The 19,486-nt window shown below is 38.4% G+C and overlaps 2 protein-coding genes across 3 annotated transcripts; one reads left to right on the forward strand and one right to left on the reverse strand.

Annotated features, from left to right (window-relative positions):
* Nucleotides 1–269: 269 nt before the first annotated feature.
* On the reverse strand, nt 270–5,902 carry kcnj19b (potassium inwardly rectifying channel subfamily J member 19b). Its single transcript, XM_043254022.1, has 3 exons — nt 4,965–5,902; nt 1,918–2,134; nt 270–1,600 (listed from the first exon to the last, which is right to left on the reverse strand). The coding sequence occupies exons 1-3, from the start codon at nt 5,628–5,630 to the stop codon at nt 963–965; spliced, it is 1,521 nt and encodes a 506-aa protein (XP_043109957.1). The 5' UTR covers nt 5,631–5,902; the 3' UTR covers nt 270–962.
* A 1,318-nt stretch (nt 5,903–7,220) lies between these two features.
* Nucleotides 7,221–15,692, forward strand: znf281b (zinc finger protein 281b). 2 transcript variants are annotated; one of them, XM_043254021.1, is made up of 7 exons: nt 7,221–7,379; nt 9,328–9,740; nt 9,848–9,961; nt 10,589–10,712; nt 10,824–10,907; nt 10,984–11,102; nt 11,834–15,692. In XM_043254021.1, the coding sequence occupies exons 2-7, from the start codon at nt 9,369–9,371 to the stop codon at nt 13,541–13,543; spliced, it is 2,523 nt and encodes an 840-aa protein (XP_043109956.1). In that variant the 5' UTR covers nt 7,221–7,379; nt 9,328–9,368; the 3' UTR covers nt 13,544–15,692. The 2 variants fall into 2 exon arrangements, with proteins under 2 accessions (XP_043109956.1, XP_043109955.1); XM_043254020.1 differs by having other exon boundaries at nt 7,222–7,379; nt 9,845–9,961.
* Nucleotides 15,693–19,486: the final 3,794 nt, after the last annotated feature.

A 19,486-nucleotide genomic window follows, 5' to 3' on the forward strand; every position in this document is an offset into this window, starting at 1 on the left:
GACATGTTCCTGTACTGAGTTACTCTTTCTTAGAGGCAAATTCAGTTACTTTCTTTTCCGCCCACTGCCCGAGGTAAGGATCACAAGGTTTCCAAGGAGATAATAATTAGTGTTTAGAAGCTGCACAGGTCTCTGGCCCTAAACACAGATGGGACCTAATGCAAAAAGCCTGACTGAAAGGTTCAGTTAAACACTAAATGTTTCATGGTTAGCTTTTCTGGACAATATAACTGACATATTTGCAAATGCCAGTAAGAAACACAAAATGCTGCTTTCCAAGTTATTTTTATTGTACTGTTTCATAGAAATCAATAATGAAATTATTAAAATAGTCAGAAATGTTGATTCAAAAGCACAGTAATTTTCATCTCTGCACAGTGTCTTCCAATGAAACAATATGAGAAACTTCTGAAAATGTTCTCAAATGAAGAAAATATTTTGACAAATAAAACTTAAAAATAGAATTTTCAGTACTTTCTGTATTGAAGGCTAAAATTAGTTCACATAGGCTACCAGTATTTCTTATAACATTCATGGCAATAAATATGAACTTTAAAATATATATATATATATATTGCTGACAGAAATGTGACAAAAAGCCTTATACATTTAAAGCATGTACATCATTAAACGTTCCTCTAAATAAATACTTAATAAATAACTTATACAGTATAAATAAATGCATGTGATATTTTGTCTTCATACTATAATGGTACTTAATTGTTTAAAAGTAGCTGAAGCTTATTTGAATTCAAACTGAATTCAGAAAATCTACAATACTCATTATTGAGGGCAAAGCAGGGGGTTTAACTGTAAAGACGTGGCTCTTCCATAAGCATAGAGAAGAAGAATCACAATATAGTCATTTTTAAATAAATATTATTCAATATTAAATTATATCGAGAATTATCTCTACTTCCTAAGCCTCAATGTTCATCTCTGTGTGAGAAATAAAGAGTCATTCAGTGGTCTGCATTCATTCTGCGTAATTTTGGAGGGAGGTTGTCCTCTGGTCGGTCACTGGATGCAGGCAACGGATTAAGGCTTGGCCCTGGGACCGGAGCAGGTATTGGAACTAGTCTGTGATGCTCAAGTTCTCCTGCCGACTGGGTGTGGGCCTCTGAACCCAGCTTAAGTAGTTTGAGCTGGAGCTGATTTTCCGCCTCCCCTTGACCCACCAGGGATCCGAGTCGCTGCACCCTGAGGGGAAGGTCACCCGTGCTGGAGGCCTTTTCAGTTGGCTGTGTGCTTCCAGTTTTAAGGATCTCTTTTCCATTCTTAGAGCTCATACGCTGGAGCTTGCTGGGTAATTTGGACCCAGGTTCTTCGGTATGAGGAACCCCATCTAAGGAGAAGATGCGCTCTCTGCGATTGCGACCATCAAGCAATGTGGGTGAGAGAACGGGGCCGGGAGAGGGCAGGGAGGATTTTTCATCCTGCTCCTTCACACTGAAGGGAGGAGTGGGCACCTCAAAAGTGTTATGAAACTGAGAGTAATCCACCCTGAAGAATCCCTCCTCCAGTGACATGACGGGGAGGAAGCGGTGACCCCACAGAACCTCGTCCTCTGTGTAAGAAGTTCGTGCCTGGCACGTCATGCCTAAAATGTAAGCCATATATTCATATTAAAAAAAGATATTTCATATTCTGAAAACACAGAAACAGTATATATGAATACAGTATAATTCCCAAACACAAATTGCTTGACAGAATCCAAAAGTATTAACTTTTGATAGTTACCAGTGTATTGTTGTACTGGTGATACTCAGCATTGCAATTCCCAATAAAAATTGTTCACACTACTCTAAATGCTTTAAGATGTAGTTAATTCTCTAACAAATAGAAAACATAACAAAACTTAGTTTTGGTGTGTGTGTGTGTGTGTATTAAAGCATTGTGATAATGTCTGATACTAACCTGTGGTTTCTACAATGCCTTCTAGGATGACAACAATCTCAAACTGCTCATTCATGAGAGAGCGCTGAGACAGGTCAAAAAAAGGACTATTGGAATTGATCTCATGGCATATTGTGAGGGGAGAAACAAGAAAAAGTTGGTCAGCACCCGTTCCAAATCCCACATCCAATTCCCGCTGATCCAATGGTAGAAACTCTCCCTCAGGGGTTTGACGAGACTAAAGCAAACACAGGGTGAGATAAGCAGTTAAGGCACATTTACAATTTCTTTCATATTCTACAGTTTGTAATATTGCATTTAATCTCGACATGCACCTCAGGGGATTTTTCAGATAAAGATCAGGGATGCTTAGGGGTGAACTACAAATGTATTTTGCTGATAGTAATGTTTATTTGCACACGCTGCCTGTGCTGTTGTGGTATTGGATTCACTGAAGGAATTATGCAAATCGGGTAACAGCACAAATATGACCCAAAAATTCAGTACTGAACACAGTTTGCACAATACAATTGCCCAGACCTTAAAGGATCTATGTAGAGTCTCGGAAAATATGATTTCAATGCAAGTTTTTGTTCAAGTATAATATAACAGTGACAGCTGTGTTCTATAGTGTGTCAATTACCCACCCACAGACAGAACAGGGGTCAAAATTACATGACACATTTCTGTTTTTATAGGTAATATTTACAGATGTCTGCCCGCACAACAAAATCATTTAAAGGGCATCTTCAGTCAACAACCACAGTTTGTTAATCTACCTTTACACACTGCCTTGTGTTTCCATATTAACATTAGAGATCGGCAGTGAAGTCAGCAGGGTTGGCTGCCTGTGCCGAAGGCCACAGATGGTGAACAGACTGAGAGCACCAACCACGGTGGTGTTCCCAGGAAGAGAGTGAGAGTTTTCACAAGTATAGATGCAGTGCCACTGTCACACAAACGGAAATACACAAATGTTCTCATTTTAAAGAAATGATAACGCACAAGTGCAAAACCTTCAAAGGGGAACACAAGATGCGTCATCTGCCGGTGCGATAAAGATAGTGGAGAGACATCTGCTGACAGTCCTTGACTGCTGCTGAAACTAAGTGTGGATTGCACTTCCCACATATGCGTGTGAACCCAAGGCACTTCACATATCAGAATGTCATCAACTCTTTTTTTTTTCTCTGCATTTGCTTGCATAAATGTTTATGTGAATACTTTACACATTTTGGTGTAAACACTTCCAATAATAATAATAAGAAGAAGAAGAAGAAGAAGAAGAAGAAGAAGAAGAAGAATATCATAGTTATAAAAAGCTATGACAAGACAAATTATTTTTCAAAGTGAGGCTGCAAGGGGAGGCAAGTTCCCTGGAGTTCAGGGGTAGGGAGCTATGAGACAAATATCCTCTTCGTTCCTCACAGCTTGTACCCAGCATGAAGTCCCTGATGATATTTAATCATTTTTTGTCAAATGCCTCAGCCTGAGTAAGATGCTAAAGAAAGTCCTGCCATTCTAACCACAAAACTCAAAGGAGGCCAGCGTCTTTGCACACTGTAGAAGGAAACATTTCATGGAGCTGCCAGTTTAGACCGATGAGAGCTGATGTTTTGTTTGTTAGTCTGTGTGTATTGCATGAACATAAAACCTTTTTGACCCGACGTAGAACTCAGTTGCAAATTTCAATGATTGAAAAAATGTTGATCATTATCTTTCCGAGATGCTTTCAAGACAGCCTAGGCCAGTGAAACAGCATAGTGTAAACTCTTCTCAGGATTGGCCATAGTGAACAGTTAAGGGAAGCAAAAGAGACTGTAAATTTCAGAAGCAGGACAGAGTGCTTACGCTGCAGGCTTCTCTGAGAGCAATAGATAGGTTGCTGTTTTTTCTAGCATTCTGAATAGGACAGTAACAAGCAAAGGGCAAAATGGAAGGGAGGAAGGTGCTTATGAAGTCAACCATCTGTCATCCCGCGCTCACTGCATTGCGCCTACTGTGGTGTGGTGAGAGCCATGTGTCAATCATGCTCTTCTTTTCTCAGAACACAGCCTCCTTCTGTACATCTTTTGCAAGACTGCCCAGTGTAAAATATATATATTTAATCAGTTTTTTATTTTGGTAGAAAATTGAGTAAAAAACTTTTGTCTTGCATAGATCTAACTAAAACAATATATTTGTCAAATAGGTAGATAAGTAAATGAATAATAATAATAATACAATATATATGCTTGAACCCCAGGTGTAATTTAGTAACGTCATCCAATTTTCTCAAGTGATTTTTAAATAAAGCCTAGGTAGTGAAAGCAAATATTAATGTTCAAAAAAAATGTTTTTGCTTATTTTTTTGTATTTAAACCAATTACAGCTGAAAGATGAGGTAGGGTAGGCGATATGGTAACTCATGAAATAACGCACTGTATTTGCTTGGACGTGATTCGCTTGAATTACTTAAAATGGCATGGAATTTAACAGCATAGGAATATATTTGCCCTTTCAATGGACATGCAATGTTACCTTGGACCTTACAAAGTGTTACTCTCCTACTGTTTGCGTGAGCTGAACTGATCTGCTGCTCATATTTAAACTCAGCCTTCAATGGCTTTGTGGCCGTTTGCATTGAGTAAAAATAAATGTACTTTGTGTCCAGCACACTCTTACCCCAAGAGAATCCATATAATCAGAACGGGAATGTGCCCAATTCATTGATGCACGTCATTGCTCTTTGTTCTGAGAGCAAACAAGATCTCTATGCAAATTAGGGGCTGCTGAGATCGGATTGCATTACATTAGAGGTGCAAACAGGCATTGGCCAATTTTACAGTATGGCGAGCTCTGTTTAAAATCAATGCATGCTCCCCTCCCTACGTGTCACGTGAAACATCAAAACATCCATCATTGCTCTTATTTACGTTCAGAACCAACAACATCATTTAAGGTGAGATATCTTTCCTAGCATTGATGAGAAACGCGCCTTTTTGGCTCTTAAACCCTGTACGCAAACAAACACCATCATTCACAAGGGATCTACTGACATTAATAGTATTTTATACACAAAGAGCTACCTTGATGAGTTTGCACCTGATCTGCGCCGACACCATGTGACTGTTCCTGAGATTTCCGACCCTAAACATGAGGCAGAGCTTCCCGTCCCGTTGTGAGATGACCGAGTCCTGGCTGAACATGAGGGTCTCTGCGCGTTTCTTAGGCTGAGACATCTTAATGAACATACAGCCGATGAGAAACGCGTCCACGATCGAGCCCAACAACGATTGGAACAGAAAAAGTATGATGCCCTCAGGGCACTTCTCCGTTATGTATCTGTACCCGTAGCCTATAGTCGCCTCAGTTTCGATGAAGAACAGGAAAGCTGAGGGAAAGTTGTAAACGTTGGCGACGCACGGTGTGTACGATTCGTCGTGCCCGTGGCCGAGGTCCCCGCGGATGTACGCGATGATCCACCACATAGATGCCATGATAAGCCACGCGACAGTGTAAGTTAAAAGGAAAATTAGCAGGTTCCAGCGCCACTTGAGGTCCACTAGCGTAGTGAAGAGGTCAGAGATGTACCTACTGGTCTCGCCGCCAAGGTTACCGTGCTGGACATTGCAGCGCCCGTTTTTCTCCACGAACCTCTGGCGCTTTCTTTTGGCCGGGGCAGAAAAGGACATAGCCCGGTTGGTGTTCACAACCTGATAGTCTTCGCCGAATTTTCGCCTGATCGCCGACATGATGCGCGAGCCACAATAGTAAGATAGGCACGCTAGAAAGGTGTCTTAAGTTTCGGACGGGTCTGTTTTCACACGTTCGCCGTAGCGCTCCATAGATCGGCCACTTTGCTTTCAGTTAAGATTGTTTCTGTTATCCGCAAAATGATCAAATGTATGGATGAGCAAAAAAATTAATTTAGTAAAGACAAAGTACTCGCTTGTCTTTCTCGCAACTTCTCTCAGCTTGGAGATGTGTAGTGTAGATAAAATGCGGCACCGAATCTAAACTGACGCGCGAGCTTCTTCCACCTATAAGGAGAGAGAGAGAGAGAGAGAGAGAGAGAGAGAGAGAGAGAGAGAGAGAGAGAGAGAGGGAGGGAGGGAGGGAGGGAGGCTGTTCCAAACCATTGAGCAGCAGTAGTAGTGTGAGGAGAAAGAGGTCGTTTCTCTTCAGCGAGTTTGTGTGCTGAAATACTAGCCTTACAGTGCCATCTGCTGAAGGCACATAGATGAAGACTGCCGAAACGAAAAGAACACTAAATGATGTGAAGAAAAATTATTTCAAGAAAAACCTATTTATAGAAAAGTTAAGAATTAAAATTTGTATGACAAAACACAGTATAGCAAGGCTATGTGTATGTATGTGTGTATATATATATATATATATATAATGTGTGTATGTGTTTGTGTTAAGTATTTCAAAATACAAAATATGAGTAACTATATAACAAATCATTTATAATTTGAAAGCGGTAAGTGGATTCTCTGTTAGGTTCATAAATGGGTGTCTGTGATTGGATACAGTTCTCAACTTTGCAAAGACACGTTAAAATAGAAACCGATCTCCAGAGTGGAAACATTAATGCGCTGAATAGTTTGCCAAATCTGCAATAAAATGCAATTATTACAGCTTAACTGGGGGTGCTTTTGTTCACTTGAGGGTGATTTGCGACTGCCTACTGGCGGTTTTTATTTTGATATATTCAAAAACATAATTTCCTCCCATTTTTTATTTCTATGTTAAAAATGTTATTGAATTTATGCATTTATTATATATATATATATATGTGCGTTTTGAGTGTTCAGTAAAATCAGTTTACATTTACATTTACATTTACATTTAGTCATTTTGCAGACGCTTTTATCCAAAGCGACTTACAATTGAGAGTACACAGTTTAAGATAAATATAGACAGGCAGATGGATAAAGTAAAAATCTGATTTCCAAGTTTAAAGAAAATAGTAAGTTTTAATATATATATATATATATATATATATATATATATATATATATATATATATATATATATATATATATATATATTTTTTTTTTTTTTTTTTTTTTTTTTTTTGCAAAACACAGTATACAAAAGTTTTATGAATGTAAACTGGATAAAACAATTTTAAGATTTAGACTACACATTTTTGTTAATAATGTTGATTAGAGGATTAGGCCCCAAGCATTAATAATAATAAAAAAATATACCGTCTCAGCAGTTTTGTAAAGAACTCATTTACACGCAGGACAAAGTCGCAGATGTTCAGATGTTCACAATCTTCATTTGCATAGTGGCCCCCTGCTTGACTACTCCTGCCTGTATCCGTCTGTCTCCTCTCACGACCCGTCCGCTCAACCCATAATTCCCAGCGTCGACACAACATGGAAGAGGCCAACAGCTGCAGGAGAACAATGTTTTGGCTGTAGCGTAACTCAAAGAACCGAGCGCCGGGATTCATTTGAATTCTACGAGTCGGCCGTGGTCATGTACAAGTAAGTGGGATTGCGTTTATACTATTTATGTGTGCCTGAGGTTGTAAAGATGAGGGATTGTGCACGGCTGAGAGCTCCAAATGAAATCACAGCCGTTCAAGCGAGAGATGCATTTCAGCGCCGAGCATCATTGTTTCTGCTGCTTTTGACTGAGGCGATCAAGACGCTTTTAGCAAAAAGTAAATCTGCTATTGCAGGCGTACACGTATACCAGCCTCTGTGTGCTCTTTTGCATCGCATTTATCGCCGCATATTCACGGCGGATTGTGTTACTGTGTATGGGCTATAATTAGTGATGGTGACGAATGGATGAATGGTCACGATATATCACACTCGTGTACAGGGCAAGCACGAGAAAGGCGACAAAATTACAGCACTTCAGTTCTTATCAAAGAAACTACAGTTGAAGAGCACGATTCTCTGTGTATCGGGCTTCGTTTGTTTTAATGGAAGCATTATAGCGCGTCGCGTGCGGTGTGGAGATGGGCTGTTAGCAATAGCTCTTTCATCTGCATGCTATTGCTGGCTAGCCCGTTCATCACGTAGTTCAATAAAACACTTAATTTTGCATGTGTCTTTAAGTTTTTAATTTTCCTACATAGCACAACGTTATTCGTGTCGAAAGGTATCTACGTGTACCTAAATAAGTTTGTTGAAAATCGTATTGAAGTTCTCATGTCTTACTCTTTCGCTTTAGTTAGCCGTTAGCTGCTAATGGAGTCATTTAGACGGAGATGTGTTTGGTAATTGTGATGAACGACTAGATTAGCCGGATTTGATTAAACGGGTTACATACTACAGTTCAGCTCTGCGTGTTAAGTAAACATAACAATTTCACAAAATTAAACTACCTAACTACTTAAACGTTATATAATAATAAAATATATATATGCGTTTAAAACGGGGTTATATCAATAAGATTAACCAGCTATCCATTAACGTTAGCTGATCACAATAGAGAACAATGCTGGGCACGCACAGACTCAGCTTGGACCGCGTTAAATTTTCTAAAAAAGATGACAAAGTACATATAAAGGGTGTTTTAAGCATTTATTGAAGCAATTTCCCGTGTGTTTTCAAAAACCGTTTCAAAGTCAACATTTTATCTTTAATCTAACGATGCTAAGGTTAGCTAACGGATCATCAAAAGGGACTGATCCGGGTCTTCACTAGGGTTGCATGTATTTTTCTTTTACTTGTGCATTACCATTATTATTAATGATGTTGTTTATGGAGTCCTTGGCCCGAATTTGGTTGAAATGAGCTCAACACTCAATCGCAATTTGTTAATATTTTAAAAGCACTAGGCCTAATTATAGAAACATGTAAAATTTTCCCGCTTAGACGTCGTATGTTTTAAATATTAACGACAATTTAATAACATGAAAGAAAAAGAGAAAACTTGGTCAGTTTTATGATTTTTGAATTAATGTAGTTCTGAATTGATTATATTAATTCAGGTGGCTCAGTCAGCTTTCATAAGCAAGCTGTTTCAGTAATAAATCGCTAGATTCATTCTGATTTTTGTGATGTCCTATATTGCCTTTACCTAGGACAGAAATGTATTATCATGATTGTAGAGATATCTGACTTATGGTGGAATTAACACATTCCCCATTGGAAAACCAATGCAGCAGTAGTAAACCGATTCTGATTTTGTTTTATGAAATCTATATTATAATTGGCCTAGTTAGTTTAAGCTTAATCATATGATGGCATATAATACACACATTGTGCAACATTCCCTGAGTCCACAGCTAGTATAGCAACCTTGTTAATACAAATCAGTTGTTGATGAATCAGAAATAATTAAGAAAATGAAATGCTGCACATTACTCTAATAGGCTTACACTAACAAAAAATAATAATCTTTCCTATATTACTAATTATTTGTTTCTCAATGTATGACTTAAATTTGTAATCATCTCATATTTTCATGTTTTCGTAGCATATTTCTTCAATAAACACTGGCCTGTTGAAGACCCAAGCATGAGTATTATCCAAGACAAACTAGGCAATGAGTTTTTACGGAACGGAGGCATGGACCCCAATTTTCCTCCCAGCATGATTATGTTCAGCCATTTACCTCCAGTGACCAGCTTCACGCGTCTGACTTCACAAGGTTCCATGTCAGATCTGCCCCAAGAGATGATCCTGAAGAAGGAGCGCGACTCTCCTGATCACGGTGGTGGCTTTCTCCACAGCATGGGCATAAAACAGGAAAAGCTCAGCGAGTTGGATTACCGCCTTCCAATGTATGCAACAGGAACCGGAACAGCAGGAGGAAAAAACACTGATATGCTGGACATGTCGCTTGGCAACCACCAGAATATGCTTTTGCATGACCTAAGCCTTAGCAACGTAAGTCTAGATAATAAACAAGATGGTTAGATACACTGAGTTCTAATGTTGTACTATACTGGCTTTATGTTTTTGTTTCATGCCATTTTTCTATGTTTTATTAGCAGTTCTCTGGAAGACTGGGGAAAGACCCGAAAGAACCTGGGCCTAGAAGAGGGAGGAGAGCAAATGGAGAGGGACCAGATGGCAAAGCCAGAAGGAAACAAGGAGATTCTGCAAAGGTATGTATAGGCTACTCTTTTATCAGTCACTATGTCCTTTAAAACTGTCATAGTTCATAGAATTTTGAACATTGAAATACAAACATTGTGATGTAGCGGTTACATGTTTAATGTTTTGTGTGTAATCTTTTGTATATATTACACGCAACCACGAGAAAGGCAACAAAATTGCAGCACTTCAGTTCTTATCAAAAAAACTACAGTTAAAGAGCACGATTCTCAGTGTATCGGGCTTTGTTTGTTTTAATGGAAGCATTATATAACGTTGCGTGTGGTGTGGAGATGGGATGTTAGCAATAGCTCTTTCATCTGCATGCTATTGTTGGCTGGCCCATTCGTCACATAGTTCAATAAAACACTTAATTTTGAGTTTAAGTTTTTAATTTTCTATATAGTGTATAATTATTGATGGTGTATGCCAATAACAGGCATGTAGTTGTCTACAGAAGTGTTTATCAACTTTTATTTCAACATTAATCTAAGACATCTCCGATATATGGAGATGTCAAATATGTATACACACACACACATGCATGTGTGTATGAATGGGCTAAAAAAAGTGTTATTCCGTTTATTACTAATAATACATGTAGGGTATTTAATGTCTTTGTGTACTTGCTGTTATAGTCACTCATGCTAGATGGTGATGCTGGGCCTCTCTCTCCCAACTCTAAACCGCATATATGTGAGCACTGCAATGCAGCCTTCCGCAGTTCATATCATCTGCGGAGACATGTGCTTATTCACACAGGTGAGCAGCTTTTACTGTTAACTCTACTAGAGCAGAGAGATTCAGATTCAAACAGTAATCATGGGATGTTTCTAGTGATATGGAGAAATGATTTTGCCTTTTATTGTACAGGTGAGAGGCCATTCAGGTGCAGTCAGTGTAATATGAGCTTCATACAGAAGTATTTGCTACAACGGCATGAGAAAATTCACAGTGGTAAGTGTTTACTTTTGTCATAAAACTTGCACGTGTTGAGGTGGCACTGAGATTTACTTATTATTTATTTTAATAGGGGAGAAACCGTTCAGCTGTGACCAGTGCAACATGCGCTTCATACAAAAGTACCACATGGAGAGACACAAAAGGACACACAGTGGAGAAAAGCCATATAAATGTGACACCTGTCTACAGGTGAGTCTAGCAGATTATATATATATATATATATATATATATATATATATATATATATATATATATATATATATATATATATATATATATATATATAATATATATATATATATATATATATATATATATATATATATATATATATATATATATATATATATATATATATATATATATATATATATATATATATATATATGCAGAGAGGTAGTAGTAATGAAAATGGATTTTGAAATGTGTAATATTTGGGTTAGTGACAAACAAGAGTGCTCCTAATAAACAAATGGAAAACATGTGGAGTTAAGCTAATAATAATAATGTAATTTCATTAGCTGCTAGGGATACATAGCTTGGAAGAATAACAATAAGTGCAGTGGACAGTGTTTGATTATGACAGTAAATAAAAATATAAGAATTACCAGTTTGCATTTGTGATATTAGTTGTCTTTTTTTTTTTTTTTTTTTTTTGGTATCTTAAATGACTGGAAGTGGATGACACTGCTAAATGGCTAAAGTAAAATGGCTGTGTCCACTCTTACATTAAAAATAAAGTTTAAAATTGAGCCTCAAAGATGGCTAACTAAATCTGAGTCAATGTCTGGAGGATGGAAGAGATGAGAAAATGAAGAAGCATCCGTTTGAGTATTGAGAACAACCCAATGTACTCTTTAACAAGTTCACTGATCTGAACAAAATAATGAGTATCACTAATGCTATTTATTTGCCTGTAGTATTTTTCACGGACGGATCGATTACTGAAGCACAAGAGAACCTGTGGAGAAGCCATAAAGAAAGGTCTGGACCCAGGGATGCTGGACCTTGGAGATGATGAGGACATGGGTCAAGGCAGCTACCTACTCACTCAGGGAAACACTAGTGCCCCATCGCGCAAGAGGGGCAAGTCTAAAAGTAGCAATGATGGTGGAGAGCGACGAAGAAAGAAAGGAGCGGTGGGAGGAGGAGTGCACATGGCACAAGGACTTGGCCCACAAGACTATGCCTTGAACGTCCCGAGTGGGTCAGGGGCATCTTCTTCCGTGGCTCTGGATGAGACAAGCATAGACAACCAGCATGGACGCACACCCAAGCTTGTCTTTAAGAAAGGTGGTCGCAAGGGAAATGACAAGGGTGCAGTTTCTATGGAGGAGGTTAGTCATGAGCAGAAGCTGCTGACACAGAAGCCCGGTTCTATGGACATGTCTGGAGCTGGAAATATGGATGGTCTTAGCCTCCTCCAAACATCCAATGGACCCAAACAAGGAGGAACCAGCAGCAATTATGATGATGCCATGCAGTTTTTGAAAAAGAGACGGTACCTGCATGCTGCTAACAGCGCAGCAGACTTCAGCTCCGTCCACATTCCGCAGCCTACAGTAATCCAGGGTGGCATTGGAGAACCTACATTGGCCTTGCTTGACACCTCTCCTTTGGTAAGCGTCGACAAGCATGACAAATCCGGGATCCCAGATGAGGTGTTGCAAAGCCTGCTGGACCACTACAGCCATAAATCTGATGGCTCTCACCATGATGTGACATTCGATCTGCAAGATTCACACCATGTGGGATTGCATCCAGCTTCTACCACCTCTGAATTGGGTCAGGATGAGGGATCTCCTGGCTCTGGAGACAAGAATGGGGTGATGAACGAGTACTCCAAGTTCTTGCTCCAGACCCTGGAGAGAACCAGCCATAGCAGCAACTTTATTTTGGGCCCATCTGGACCCTACCCAAGCCTGTTGTCATCTAGCAGCAGCCCTGCTAGCACACTTTTCCCAGACAAAAACATCTACACCACCTCACCACTGGAGTGTGGATTTGGACAGCCTGTTTCCTCCCCTCTTGCACCTTCCTCCTCAACATCCCTAAGCAAGTCCCATTTTGGGATGTTGGTAGGTTCTCCGTCGCCTTCCCATGCCTCACCATCCTCTCAACAGGCCTTTCATCTCAGTAGTCTTGAGCCTGCCCCTCACCAGCAGCTTACCCCATCTCAAGAGCTCACCGACCAGCTGGAGAAGCAGCACTCACCGTCATACCCTCTTGCAACTCAGGAGTTGACCAATGGTGGCCAGAAAGACCAGCAGTCCAAGAACAGTGGCTCTTCGGTCAACAGCAGCAGCAACAATGGAAACGGCACCGGTGGTGGCTCGTCTAATGGCTCCGTCTACCCTGACCTCACTGCCCTGGAGCCATCTAAGGAAGTGGACTTGCGTTCCACTTACCAGATAGAGAACTTCGCCCAAGCCTTCGGCTCTCAATTCAAGTCTGGTCGCCAAACCCCACTCGGTTATGGTGGCGACCCACGAGTGGGTGTCACGGAGGTCGACCACAGGATACAGCGGACTCCCGTGTCTGAATTCTCAGGGTATACTAGTCTGTTAGCAGATGTCAACGAGCCAGCTAGCTCAGGATCCAAAACCCCCACAAGCCAAAGTTACAGGTAAAGGTTAATGGAGCACACCTGACCCTGTTATGTGGGATGAGGACTGTCTCCAATGCTTCCCCCCCTCCTCGCTGATTAAAACTTTAATACACTGCCATTAAATGTCAATAGAAGACGTTACCAGGGAGGGTCTTCAAGACCTCAAATGCAATTTTCACATTCTTTTTAATGTTTTAGTCATTTTATTTTATTAGCATAGTGGTGAAATAAAACTAGATTTAAATGAAATTTCTGGTGAAATTAGAGGCTAGCGAAGGACTTTTTCAGAAATCTTGTATGTCTTAGCAATCATAGTCCAATTGTAAGATTAAGTTAAAAATGAAAGATGATTTACAATAATAACAGATGTCAGGGAGTGGTCCAGTATTCAATGGCAAAAAATGTATTGTCTGTTACAATGATCTAAAGTATTACTCAGGAAAAAGCAGTAACTTTTTTTTTTTTTTTTTTTTTTTTTTTTTTTTTAAATAAGGTGCGCTAGCACCCTTTTATACAGGTGTACTTTTGAAATGACAGTGAAGATTCTTGTTTTCGAAATTCCTTGGAGAAAAAGACAAAGCCAATCGGGAATCTGCGTGTTCAGTGGTGTAACACTGGAGACTGTTTCCACTTCTTGTGCGTTTGTAAAGTTTATGGTACTTCCAATATCAGTGTGAAAACACTTTCATCCCTTAGGGCCATGTTTAAAACACACAAAAACATACTGGTAGGCAAGTAGGCAGATAGAAACATTCAAGTGTATGTAGATATTTATTGTAGCTACATAGAACTACATAACTGTTGTCTCAGGGTGAGCAGTAATTCTTATCCCCTTCTTTAAACTTTACTTTTTGTCAGCTAACATCACTTTGATCTCTCAAGGAATCAAATAAGCACTTTTATAAACCACTGAAAGCAAGAATTCAGATTCAGGACACACAAAACTATTATTTTTGATGAAGAAAGCTGTGATTTTTAAAAGTGGGGGAGGGAATGGCAAATCCGCCATAACAAATGGCATTTTTGAATATTCATTGGGGGTAAAGGTGATATGTTGTTCCTATTATTAAAAACACTGTTACTGGACATGAATGCCACTTTTTTTAAATAGTTGTGAGCTTCTCTGAAGCTTTTTTGCTCTGAAGGTGTTCAGGTATCATGATTATTTGACTTGGGCTGAGCAGCAACAATTGGACTTCTACCTCTTGTGTAGTTTTGAATTTAATGCCTGACAGAATTGCAAGCTTCCCTTTTACATTGTTGCAGGGCGAAAAACCCAGTGAATCGGAAGGACCTATACCTGTGGTGTTTTTATTATTGAATAAGTAGTGAATTAGGGAAAGACTTCATGTTGAGACGAGGTGTTTTCTTCCCAATGCAATTTTTGATGCCCTTGGAAAGAGTGGTAGGCTGCTTTGTCTTCCTGTTTTTTGGTCGATACAGCGACACTATGTCTGTTGTGAGGCCTTTCTGTGATCTTGCCCTGTTTTTTCCCCCTTGCCTTTTACGGATACCTGTCCCAGAGAAATGCCATTGCTGTGATGGTGTCAAGAACAAAGTCTGAATGCTACACTCCAAACTTGTTCCATGCTTTTATAGAATGAAAAAAAAAAAAAAAAGGAAAAAAGAGTGGTGTGAAGAATAGGATTGACCTTAATATACCTCATATCATTGTAAAAATGAGAAAACCAGGGACATGTTTCTTGTAGTTGAAATATTGTAGTATGCATCAGCTTATTGTATAATCATGTTATGCCACCTGTGTTTACAGATAAAGCTGATTTGTTAGAATACAAATGTACTTTTTTTTTTTTTCTGTTAAGCAGTGATGCCAAGCAGTGTTTCATTGTAGTGTAATACCTAGACTTTCATGATTTGTCTCATTTCCCCCTTGTTTTTGTTACTTGCCATGTGTTTTATGATTTCTAGAGAGACTTTGTTTACAATAATGTACAAAAACACTAAAAATGTTTTTGTTTTTCTGATGCATGATATGAAGTTGTTGTTTTTTTTTTTTGTTTTTTTTTATGGCTTTCCTGTTCACTATTGCACCAAATGTTTGTAGCATATAATGTCCCCGACTTCAGTCTGATTTTTGTCACAGGGCTGTACATGTCAGATGACTTTATAAATGATTAGGTAAGCCAATAAAAACCTTTTGTTATAAAACACACCTATTTTAACATTTGTCCGGATACTTGCTATGCTCAATGGTCAATGATATTGACGTTGTGAAAGTATGTGGGGGGGATCAATGCAATTTCCCTGGAATGTGTATAGGAATGTGTTTTTGAATAGATTTATCGATTTGGTATATAAGATAGAGAAGGTGGCATGTGTGTGGGGGGAGTTTTTACTGAGTTTCAGAGGAAATCAAATTGCAAAAATCTTAAAATTGATATCTATTTGGTTATTTATTAAATCTTTCTCTTATGTACCACCAGGTGGCAGCAAAATTAAGGACTTTATAAAATATTATGTAAGCCACGTGATAGGTCTATCAGATCAGAATAAGCAATTTATTATACAAAGTGGAAAAAGCGTGTTCTGTTTTTGGATGCTGTCAAATCTGATGAATATTTTACATGAGTAAACATCAGTTCCAGGGCAAAGCTCACTGGGGATGCCCAGGTGAAAAACAAGTACACTTCCATAATGTAATTTAAGTGCTGTATTTTTGCACACTAATTTTTGTACTTAATATACTAAAATTATTCTTTAGTACTTAAGATAAATTTAAGAACATCTAAGTGTACTCAACCTCGCTATTTTGAAACACCATGAATATGAACTAAAATGCACAATCAACATATCTTTCTTTGTTTTTGCTACCACTTGTAGCACACTTGAACCCATCTTTCATACATTAGTACTCTCAAGTGTGCTACAAGTTGTAACTAATACATTTAAAAAAAAATACAATTTAGTATGTTAAAAGTGCATCACCAGCAGCTTACCCCATCTCAAGAGCTCACCGTCATACCCTCTTATAACTCAGGAGTTGACCAATGGTAGCCAGAAAGACCAGCAGTCCAAGAACAGTGGCTCTTCGGTCAACAGCAGCAGCAACAATGGGAACAGCTCCGGTGGTGGCTCATCTAATGGCTCCGTCTACCCTGACCTCACTGCCACAATACCAGATGTTCCACCTACTTCGCCCAAGCCTTCGGGTCTCAGTTCAGGTCACCCAACCCCACTCAGTTATGGTGGTGAATCACGGAGGTTGACCACAAGATACAGCGGACTCCCGTATCTGAATTCTCAGGGTATACTAGTCTGTTAGCAGATGTCAACGAGCCAGCAAGTTCAAGGATCCAAAACCCCCACAAGCAAAAGTTACAGGTAAAGGTTAATGGAGCACACCTGACCCTGTTATGTGGGATGAGGACGGTCTTCAATGCTCCCCCCTTCAATGCTTCATGTTGAGACGAGGTGTTTTCTTCCCAATGCAATTTTTGATGCCCTTGGAAAGAGTGGTAGGCTGCTTTGTCTTCCTGTTTTTTGGTCAATGCAGCGACACTATGTCTGTTGTGAGGCCTTTTACGGATACCTGTCCCACAGAAATGCTATTGTTGTGATGGTGTCAAGAACAAATTCTGAATGCTGCACTCCAAAATCCGTTCCATGCTTTTATAGAATGAAAAAAAAGGAAAAAAAGTGTGGCATGAAGAATAGAATTGACCTTATTTATACAAATGGTAATCAGTCATCTAAATTTTTTTTTGTAATTTTCATGAGTACAAATCTTAATGTTTAAGCGGTTTGTGGAATTCTAGGGAATTGTGTGCTTTTAATTTTATAGGAACAGTTAAGACAGGACCCTTATCTATTCTAATATGGCAGTGCCTTTGTGTATAAAGTAAGGCTCAAAAAGAAATGACTGCATGAGTCAGTGTGGAGAATCTTGATCCGCAAAGAGCAAAGTCCTAATCCTTTAGAACAGAAACTGTGGCACAAAGATGGAAACATAAGTCATGTGTTTAAAATTGTATTACAATCTCTATTGCAAAAGTTTTGGAAGTGTCTTAAATGGCTGTACCCATATGTATAAGTCATTAGTGCTTGGTGATAAGTTTATGGCTAAAGGTCTGCATCTAGTGGTGTTCAGCTGGGATTCTGCAGATCAGTCAAGCTCTTCCACACTAACAAAATTAATCGTTTCTTTTTGAACCTCGCCTTCTACACAGATGCATTGTCATAATGGAATAGAAAAGGGTCCTGTACAAATTGTTGCTATAAAATTAGAAGCATACAATTCCATGGGTTTCAATGGGTCGATGATGTACTTAAGCTTATGATGCTTTTGGAGAAAACAGCACAGATCTGGTCTTTTGATACTTGGACATCATGGCACAAACTGTAACATGATAGTTTCACAGTAAAGCACACATGCATAATTTTATGATGTGGTTAAATTGTTCTTCAGTAAACTATATGTCTGTTTCTCAGCAACATGAAATCTTCTTGTATGAGCTCATAAAACAAAGCCCTTTGTACTGTAATTTATGTCTTTCTCCGCCAGAGCCGGGAACTAATCTGCAGGACAGCAACTCTCTAGGACCAAACTTACTCAATAAATTCACTTTTCTGTAAGACATTCCAACATGCTGATTTTCATAAAAACACTATTAGAACAGATCAGTTTACATTTCTGAAAGGATCTGACCCATGTTAACCTAAACCCTGATATGAAAAGTTCGATCAAAATTTTATGGACCCCTGTAAAGCCTTGCATTGACCCATGTTACCCCATCAATCTTTTCTAGATGAACATGTTAAAAAGTAGGTTTTGTTTTTATTGGCTTGCCCAATCAAGTCATCTGACATTTACATATAGGCTACAAACATTTGGTGCAATGGTGATCAGAAGAACGCCAGGTTTTGTCAGTTTTACAATGATACGAGGTATTAAACTTTTACCATACAAATACCCTGGTGAAACAATTTACAATTATTTATTCATTTGTGGTAACCATGGTTTGACTATAGAAACCATGTCAATTTTCGTAAGGGTTGTGTGGTTGCCTGCCTTAGTTCCCTCTAAACCTGTTATAAGCTAAATAGTAATTACGTCCTTTTGGTAATTTTGCAGCGAATTGACAGCTACTGCTAAGATATGCTAGCAGTCTAATAAACAAATACAAAACTACAAGCTACAATAGTCAATAGTCTGTTTAGCTTAAATGATTCATGATTTGTTATTTTAATTAGTTTTATTGTTGAATGGCGAATTATGAAATAAACACTTTACTAAATAAGGCAAGTAACAAAAAACAATATGTGTGTGTGTGTGTGTGTGTGTGTGTGTGTGTGTGTGTGTGTGTGTGTGTGTGATTTAAATATATTAAATATTAATTAAATATTTAAAAAAATGTTTTATCTGGTCATCAACTTTGCTAATGAAGACAAGAAACTAATATTTCAGGATAACTTTATTTATTTTCTGGCATTTGTTTTGTTTATACAAATGTAACTTTCAATGTGCTTGTCCTACTTTTCTTTTTCCTGGACAATCTTTTACATCCAGCAATGTTGTAATTTTTAACCTGTGATTGTATTTGTACTCACCTCTGGCACTAAATTTTTGTATGTTCTTTATTTTTATTGGTAGTTTAAAAAGACCACAATAAGGAAGTATTCCAATTGTTATGTTCTGATGTCATTTACCCAAACGTCCTATTTTAAATTCAAAACGATGATTTTCTGCAAAAGGTGACTCATTTGTATTCCTGTCAACAGTCTGCTCAGTTCTTTCGATAAACTTGCCGAATCAAAAACATAGGCTACCGCAGTTTACCCCCTTCGTATAATTTTATTATTATTATTATTATTATTATTATTATTATTATTATTATTATTATTATTATTATTATTATTATTATTATTTTCGTTTATTCTGAACGACAGAGTTATCCAAAAATTAACGGATATTCTTGCACTTTAAGGCAACAACGTTACGGCGACT

This window comes from Puntigrus tetrazona, chromosome 12 (genome assembly GCF_018831695.1).
Source record: "Puntigrus tetrazona isolate hp1 chromosome 12, ASM1883169v1, whole genome shotgun sequence".
NCBI classification, from domain to species: domain Eukaryota; kingdom Metazoa; phylum Chordata; class Actinopteri; order Cypriniformes; family Cyprinidae; genus Puntigrus; species Puntigrus tetrazona.

Excerpts from the sequence above, each read along its gene's own strand:
- kcnj19b (XM_043254022.1), bottom strand. The coding sequence starts at position 5,630 with ATGTCGGCGATCAGGCGAAAATTCGGCGAAGACTATCAGGTTGTGAAC. Across the intron at positions 2,135-4,964 it reads TCAGGTGCAAACTCATCAAG|TCTCGTCAAACCCCTGAGGG; the intron begins GTAGCTCTTTGT and ends TGTTTGCTTTAG. Across the intron at positions 1,601-1,917 it reads AGGCATTGTAGAAACCACAG|GCATGACGTGCCAGGCACGA; the intron begins GTTAGTATCAGA and ends CTTACATTTTAG.
- znf281b (XM_043254020.1), top strand. The coding sequence starts at position 9,369 with ATGAGTATTATCCAAGACAAACTAGGCAATGAGTTTTTACGGAACGGA. Across the intron at positions 9,741-9,844 it reads ATGACCTAAGCCTTAGCAAC|CAGTTCTCTGGAAGACTGGG; the intron begins GTAAGTCTAGAT and ends ATGTTTTATTAG. Across the intron at positions 9,962-10,588 it reads AACAAGGAGATTCTGCAAAG|TCACTCATGCTAGATGGTGA; the intron begins GTATGTATAGGC and ends TTGCTGTTATAG.